General features: G+C 32.6%; 1 protein-coding gene across 2 annotated transcripts; it reads right to left on the reverse strand.

Moving 5' to 3' along the window:
- Positions 1–445: 445 nt before the first annotated feature.
- LOC113858019 (cyclin-D1-1-like) lies at positions 446–5588 on the reverse strand. Of its 2 annotated transcripts, XR_003503325.1 has the most exons (7): positions 5215–5588; positions 4852–4938; positions 3681–3779; positions 3326–3527; positions 3080–3210; positions 2007–2955; positions 446–1413 (listed from the first exon to the last, which is right to left on the reverse strand). XR_003503325.1 is itself a non-coding variant. In XM_027490418.1 (6 exons), exons 1-6 carry the CDS (start codon positions 5500–5502, stop codon positions 2725–2727), a joined length of 1038 nt encoding a protein of 345 aa, XP_027346219.1. In that variant the 5' UTR covers positions 5503–5588; the 3' UTR covers positions 1452–2724. The 2 variants fall into 2 exon arrangements, 1 of the variants encoding a protein (XP_027346219.1); XM_027490418.1 differs by lacking the exon at positions 446–1413 and having other exon boundaries at positions 1452–2955.
- Positions 5589–8593: the final 3005 nt, after the last annotated feature.

Here is an 8593-nt window from a genome sequence, read left to right on the forward strand (position 1 = left end):
GAGTTAAAATTATAATTATTAATTGTTTCAATGATCACCATTTCACTTGTGAGTTATATGATTTATATAACCTTCTTTATATTATTTTTTTATTTTTTCTCCCAATCACATCAAATTTTTCAAAATTAAATAGAACCCATCTCACTGCGTCGGTCTAATGAGGGAATGCAATTCTAGTGTATTAATTGATTGATGGAAGCAGCAGCTACCTTTAATTAATTGGCAGGTCTTAATAAATTGACAAGTGGAGTAAGACACGTTGGGTTGGGGGATCCACATTTGGAACTATACGAAAACCCTTATAAAGCAGGAATAGTATAGTACATGTGGAAAGTGACCAGGACCCTTCTGAATGAGGATGACTTAGATATTTTACTATTCACTCATGAATTCTCATGTACACCATTAAAAGGCATATGATAATAATAATTCAAGTGAAGGGGGAAATCTGTCGTCTAATGGATCAATCAAGTACCCAAGCTTTCGTCATTGATTCGTGGCTCCATCAATTATACAGAACACGCAAACATCCAAGAGCAATGAGAGAAGTACGTAATAAGCGAAGATTGTCACTAAGTCGCTATAAGTTTCTTCACTATGGTCCATCTATGCAGAAAGCCAGAGACATATTTTGATGAACAAGGGTCTAGACAGCAGTGTATGGATGTGATGGAGAGTATGGGAAGTTGAGCCAATAAGCAGTTGTATGGTTGTCATGCAAACGTAGGGGTGATAATTAAGATTGCATAATATGCATGGTTACTTTTCTGCGAAACACTCTGGGAAACAAGCCTTGGTGGTATATGTTAATGTTATTGTATGAAAAAATAATATACCTTATGTCGGGGTTATGTGGCTAAATGACAAGCTCTATCAGCTGAGCTTTTTACGATTTGTAGGGAAGAAATCCTGAGTTGAAGTAACATTTTTAAGATATGTTACTTTTTCCTGCTTTTGCTCTTCTAACTTTAATTTGTACTAGTTGTTTACATGATTTTTGAAGTAATTATAATAAAGGCTTCTTCTGTAGGTTGTTTCTACCTCATCTTTAACTTCACTATGAATAATTTATTTGTTAAGAAATATTTGATGTGAAAATAAAATGGAAAAAATATGTTTAGTGGTCTTGGTGAATGATTCATGCATGAAGATCCACGTTAATGCAAACATTATCTGATATTTCAGGAAAGAGGAAACGGGCCTATTGCTTGATAGAATGTATAATACCATAATAGCACAGTCTGGGGACGGTCACAAGCAGGCACTAACTACTTGAGGAGTCATAATCACTGATTGGCCATCTTTATAGCTAGCGGGACCGAGTAGTTCATCTGATTCAGAGTTTTGCCTCACTAGATTCCAGAGAGGGTCTTATAGTTTCTTTTCCTTCAGTAATAAGAACAAATTGCAAACCTACAAAGTATCTTGAATGAGAATCATGTGGTATGAGCTAGCCATGCCCAATAGTATACACGATATTTCAGTGGACTATAAGCTTTTAGGATAAGAAAATCTAATAATTCAAATTGTACATTTAGATGCAAGTGGATGTATTATATACAATTTTCACGTTCGAATTACTCAAGGTCACGGATCCCGTGAATCACATGATTCATTCAAGAATGAGTCAAGAATTTTTTTGGATATAGACTATAGATTAGAAGAGAATGAGAAATAAAAACATACGTAAATGAAAGAAATCTATGAAATTAATAGTCATTATTAATCAATCCAATACACAGCACACAGGAAAAGGCCCCAAAGACCTTTTACCACTATTTTCAAAAGCCAATTAGGCCACTATGTAAAGAGGGTTTTCCTCTCTTGAAAACAAATCAAAAAATTCAAAATTTAAACCTATATATACACGTGTTTCCATCACACGTGCGGACACTAGCCACGGAGTCCTGTATAGTTAGGCCAAAGCTCGAGGCCGAAGAAGAAAAAATATAAACAGCTCCCGCCACGAAAAACCGAGAAGAAAAAATAAATTCACGCGTACACACCTAATTGGCACGCACCAGAGCCGTCTGCACACGTGCCAGTACCCACCGGAAAAGTCCACAAAATGTAGCCAAGTTCAACTTAATCCTTCAATTATTTTTCATTGTTGAGGTATCTATCCCACCAAAGGAGATGTTAAAGCAGTGATGCTGGCCAAAAAAAGAAGCTTGACTTACAAATCCCATAACATGAACAGTTCAAACTTCAAAGTTTCAACTTTCAATCACCCACGTTGTTTTTTGATACCTGCTCTCTGTTTTTCTTCCCAATTAATCTCTAGAGCACTGCCCCACCATCTTTCATGTCTTTCATCTATAATCAATGCAACCTTTGAATTTCACTCCCCAACTTCTTTCCTTCTTCCACACTTACTAGAACAAATCACATTAAATTCATTTTAACACTGTTTCTGTGTTTCCTGTCTCACTCCCACTCCTTTTCCTGCATCAACATGTTACAGAATCCCTCTCCCATAGGGAATCTGCAAACCCATTAACGAGCCACCGACATAAAATAAATATTAATAATTATAAATTCTCCGAACCCATCAAACTCTCGTACATACGATATATATATTATAATAATCTACACCCTCACTCAAGTCAATTTTTAAAAGCAAAAACCCTCCATAAAATGTTGAGGTTTCTAGACAGCTTGATCCACTTTATTTCCTCTCTTTTCCTTTCTTTTCTTTATTATTAATCGTCGTTCCTTTTCTCTTCACTTGGAGTTTCCTTTGTCATCATCTACCCATAAACAATTATTTAATTTCCTCCTCTTACAAGACACTGAGAAGGAGGATGAAGAGGAGGACGATGAGAATGATAAGACACTTGACCTCATTCGGGTCCGAGTTGTTACTCGAAGCTGTGGCAACACTTTAGGAAGCTTCCTGCGGTTATTGTTAATCACGAGTTCTTGCATCAACTGGTAGCAACCTATAATTTTTTCCTGCAACAATCAGATGCACGTGCTTTAGCTAGCAACCCGGTCGATTTTCCTTTCCAACGTATATAAAAACCCACTTTATTATTATTATTTTTACTCTATAATAATTTACATACTACATGCTTACTTTTCTTAGTCCCTCGCACCATGACTCAGCATGTTCAGGCTTAACTACAGACCAATTAGGAATTTCATTAGCTGCAGAGAGTATGGCAGCAGCAGCAATGCATGATGGTCTATAAGCAAGAAAGCTAGCCTCTGCAGACAAAGTAGTAATCAAACAGGAAACTCGTTAATCTTAGTTTCTCATATTGCAAACCTTCGTCACACTTTTAACTTTATCCAATGAAAATGACCTATTTAGAGGATATACCTTGGATATTAGATAAGATGATTTCTGTAGCCCATGAAATGAGGAACCCAGTAAATGTTCCAGTTGAATCTAGCTTGCAGGCGAAGAAAGCAAGGAAGCTAAGTGGGGTAACCGATCTTAGCCTCCAATCCAAGACACCCAAAACAAGTAGCTCCATCCTAAGAATAGTTCTCGGCTCAAATATGTATTTGGCACCTTCTACCTGCAGTTCATACGATATGAATGAAGTACTATTATGTACTGATATGGTAATTCATCGTGGAGTTTTAATCATTAATGTTGATTGATTTTCATTATGAAGGAGCGTCCATTTGAGATAGTCAAAGAGTTTGAATTCATATGGATAAGACTATACCTGAAGGTCCAAGAGAGACGGAACCAGAGGTTCCTCCATCTTTGCCGCCAAAGACAAACATGCAACGGATAGAAGTTGCAGAGACCACGCATTTGTTTGCTGTAAACACATACAACAGATCATATCAAACACTAATCGAAAAGGTCATTATCATCATCACCACAATAATTGTTTCCATTATCTCGATTAATAGTAGTAATAATTTTCAAACTTTCTGGCACAAATAACAGCATTGCATCCCTCACGTGACATGCACCTGCCAGATAAAAGTACTAAAACCCTCTGCAAGCTGTCACTATCCCCTGTATATAGTACAACAGTATAGTATGGCGGGAAACACATTGCTTATACTTACACGTAACACGTTATTTGTTTTTCTTTTTTTAAGTTAATTAACTATCTTACAATAACCTATAAGATAATAGTATTACCTTTGCGTAAAATTCATCGTTTACATAAATTGAGAAGTTAATGGAATAGTAACTCTTTTTAGATTCATCAGAGAACGATGAGCCTTAGAATTTCCTTGACATAATTATCATTAGAACTTATAATATTTGCACGTAACCAGCATGTCAACAGAAAAAGCACGACAGCGATGATATTTTATACATAAATATACTACACAAGTTATCATGTATGTGAACATATTTTATTATAATCAATTATTATTTAATTAACGATCATAATTTTATTTTTCTAAACGCATCCCAACTCAACTCCAATATATTTATATTAATAATAAAATAATTTCGCATTACTTACTCAACTTATATCATTATCAATTATTGTCTTTTATGAGACGCACATTATGAGAGTATATACAATCAAGCTTGCATAAAATAATATATACATTTGAAAAACGAAATAAAGTATCAACAATAATATTCATGTCCGTCTCTTTCACCTCATTTTTCAATCACATTTTCTTTTCTTTTTTATGTATCGCCTTTCTTCTTCTTCGCCTAAAAGTAGAATATACAATGAACATTATTCACGTTTGAAAAGTCAAACATAGTTACCTCGTAGAAATTAAATTTTCTTCTCTCGCACGTAATAATAATAATAATAATAATAATAATAATAATAATAATATTATTATTATTATTATTATTATTATTATTATTAATGTAGCATTTTAATTTAAGGCTGCCGAGAAATGAGAGCTCACCGGCAATCGGCGAGAATCCAAAAACCGATCCATATAATTGACGGCGAGGTACGCCGTCAAAGGTTGAAAGCCGTAATACGCGTGTACCTGCGAGTCACGTATCACACAGTCACTCAATCTGCATGAAAATCCAAAAGCAACAAACAAGAATAAAAATAACGGCGTTAATCCACGGTTAACTTCGTAGTAACAGTTCGTAACGATACAGATCTAGAATAGACCAAGATTAGAACCAAGGCCGTGACGGAGAGGCAATTACAACCGCGGTGCATTTTAGCGTCAAGCAGTTCGGCTAGTGGCAATAGCGTAATATTAGCGCAACGGAGTGTCCTATTGTGAAAGAAGGTGGTTTTGCTGTGTTACCTTGAGAATCCATGCAACGGATTCTTCTCTGGCGTTGGCGTCGAGGGAGTGAGATTGGAACCTCGAGAGGTACTCGAATCCAGGGACAAAGTTGCGCTCGTGTTCGATGAAACTTGCAACGGAATCCTCTGCCGACAGAAATGATGGAGGCGGAGAGGAATTGAGGTCGGAGGAGCATTCCGGCGACTCTCCGGACAGGATTCCGGAGGTGTCCTCGCCGCAGAGGAGGTCGTAGTCGGAGATACAGGACACCGACATGGGGAGCGCCGGTGGTGCTTCCTCATTCATTGTGCTCCCATGTCGATTAGACGGAGAGGTAGCCGGAAATGACCGGAGAAATCGCCGGAGTGCTGATTTTGCAGGGAGAGAGAGAGAGAGAGAGAGAGATAGAGACAGTGAGTGTGTGTGTGGCAGAGTGTGGTTGATGAGAGGGAGATATTGTCTTGGGTTGAAGGCTCGGTATCTGATTGTGTTGACTATAAATATGCGGTGTTTGCGTCTAATTTGTTAACAGAATTATGTCAAATTTTAACGCTTAAATTATTTTTTAAAAAAAATTATGTGATTTGAAGTCTAAAGTTAACTAATTCTTTGATATAATAATTTTATTTAAGGCAGATAGAGTAAAAAAATCTATTCAAATGGGATAAAATTACTATATATAACAAAACTTGTATTTATTAAGATTTAAATTCTAAATCACATTCATCATATTTGATACGGGTAGAATTCAGTGGTAGACTTACATAAATTTCAAGATGTCTATTGAATTTTATTTTTTTTAATAATAGTATTAACGATTTCTTTTAAAATAATATCTAAAAGACATAAAACAAGAACTTAATAAATAATATTTTTAATAAAAAAATTATTATAAATAAATTTATACCTTTAAATATACATTAAAGTTACAATTTTAAAAAATTGAAAAATAATAAACATTTAAATTCTTAGAATTTATTTTCTTCCACAAATATCTACGCTGGAATTTCTCCGGAATGTATATAAGTTTTTTATTTCTTTTCAACCAATTCAATAAGTTTTCCATTTTGGGCCAGAAATGTTTGGAATTATGATAAAGAATTGGTAACGAGAACGAGATTAATTTAGTTTTCTTTTCTATTTCTTAATTTTTATTTATTTTTAGACTCAACATTTCTTATAGTTATTAAAAAATTTATTTGACTTAATTTATTTCTTATTAAAAATTTTCTAATTTAAAATTGTAAATTCAAGTTAATCGATTCAGCTTGACCTAGATAATGAATTTATGCTTAGTGAAGTTCAAAAGTTCAAAGTTATTCAAGTCTAGAATGTCGACTCACATTTAATTGACTTAAATTTTATTTTTTTTACTTAAAGAGTTTATTCTAGATATTATATTTATAAAATATTAGATTTTAATTTTCATAATATTTTGTGTTAAAAAATAATATTAAGTTCAAAAATTTAAAATAAATTCAAATATATTAAAACTCAACATCACCAATATATCTAACTAATATCTTCATCCATTCCTCCATTCTCAAATTTAAATAGTCTCAGTTATTTGAATGTCTTTCAGAAAGCTTTATATCTAGGAAGTGAAATAAAGTTACACTAGAAAAAAAAAATCCTAGTTCACGTCGTAAGCCTCTGGTCTTTTTTAGTAGCAAATCTGTCCCTGGGATGCTTCTTTCTTCTTTAGGATGTTTCTTCTTCCTGTTTGTGAATACTTTTATCTCTTTAATTATTATCTCTCCTTTTTATTTTCTTGTTATCACTTTTCTTTTCTTTTTTCTTTTTTTTTTTTTGGGTCACATTTCTTCCTTATAACCCATTGAAGTAGTCCTTTATGACTCTCTAATTATTGAAGTGTCGTTCTGCAACATCATCAAATTAGTACAAATCTGTGTTACAGCTTTAATTTTGACTCAGGCATGTACTAATTTGGAAGGTATACAAAAAAGAGAGAAGAAAAGCTCTTTTATTATTTTGAACTCTTTCTGGACTTTCTTGTACGTTAAATGTGTGATTTTATAAATCTTTCTTGGATTTAACTTTACTTTTAAAAATATCAATTTTTATTTAGAGTTAAGCATGCATGCTTGATTTTTATTTAATGATTATTTATCGTACACTTTTGTAATATTCTTGTATTTTAGCATTCTATGTTATCCAAGGGTAGTAAGACTTTTCTATCAATGATTCTTGATAAATAAATAAAAAATGAAAGAAAAAAAAAACTGTATCTTTAATTATAATTATCTTCTATTCTTCTCCTTCTTGTTACCATAATTTAGAATCAAATATTGTGAGATAATAAATTCTTATATATCTGTTGGGAATTTTATGCATAATAATAGTAAAAACATCAATAATTTCTAAATAGTCATATAAGATTCATATTTTAAGTTATACATGCACATATATTCACTACATCTGAGAGCAATTTCGTTTTGAATTAGAGAGTGTTTAAAATTGCTCTAAAATCTTGCGCTATATGATGTATTATATTTAAAAAAAGCAGTTAAATAACCACTCTCAAATATTAAGATTGGAGAGCAGTTTCATGCGGAACCGCTCTTTAAAGTATAGATGTAGACTGCAAATTTAAAATTTGAAATTGATTTCTTTTTTAGTTTTCTGTTACAAAGTAAAATTAATTTAATATTACGTTTAAATCAAAATTTGGAATTAATTTCTTCGTAAGTTTTCTTTATTTTTATTGAATCTTGAGTTTATACATTTGGTGTTAACCAAACAGTCCACATTTGCATGAATCAAACACAAGTAAGCAAAGAAAAAAGAGGATAAATTAGTAAGATAATTTTTAACGTTAATAGAGAAAAAAAGAAAGAAAGTTGAATAAATAATTCACTGTTAACAAAGAGAAGAAGAAAGAAAGAGAGAATGAAGAAGTACCTACAGATATGGAAAAAAAATTAATTTGTTAGCGCAAAGAAGATGAAGAGAGCAGGCTAACAGAGAATTAAGAGGTACCTACAGATGTGAAAAAAAATTAATTGTAGCGTAGAGAAGATGAAGAGAGCAGGCTAATAGAGAATTAAGAGGTACCTACAGATGTGGAAAAAAAAATTAATTGTAGCGTAGAGAAGATGAAAAGAACAAGCTAACAAAGAATGAGGTTAAACAACATTTATATGATAATAGAAATACACCAAACATGATCAAACAAAATAAGGTTAAAATGAAATCAAGGTTGATCAAGGATTAAATGAGTTGTATCACCAAAGGATGCCTACAAAATAACAAGATAAAATATCAAAAATTATACAAAAGAAATAAGAAAATATAACTGAATTATTTTTAAGTTAAATGATATTACTATTAACAATGTAGTAAAACTGAATTAATTGTTAAAAGTGTGAAGAAGACT

Source organism: Abrus precatorius, unplaced genomic scaffold, assembly GCF_003935025.1.
Source record: "Abrus precatorius isolate BTA unplaced genomic scaffold, Abrus_2018 Scaffold2, whole genome shotgun sequence".
NCBI classification, from domain to species: Eukaryota; Viridiplantae; Streptophyta; class Magnoliopsida; order Fabales; family Fabaceae; genus Abrus; species Abrus precatorius.

What these genes read in the sequence shown, in the direction of transcription:
- LOC113858019 (XM_027490418.1), bottom strand. Translation starts at nt 5,502, where the DNA reads ATGAATGAGGAAGCACCACCGGCGCTCCCCATGTCGGTGTCCTGTATC. An exon ending in CATCTTATCTAATATCCAAG is followed by an intron (nt 3,211 to 3,325) that starts GTATATCCTCTA and finishes CTTTGTCTGCAG; the next exon opens with AGGCTAGCTTTCTTGCTTAT. An exon ending in GGTGCGAGGGACTAAGAAAA is followed by an intron (nt 2,956 to 3,079) that starts GTAAGCATGTAG and finishes TGATTGTTGCAG; the next exon opens with GAAAAAATTATAGGTTGCTA.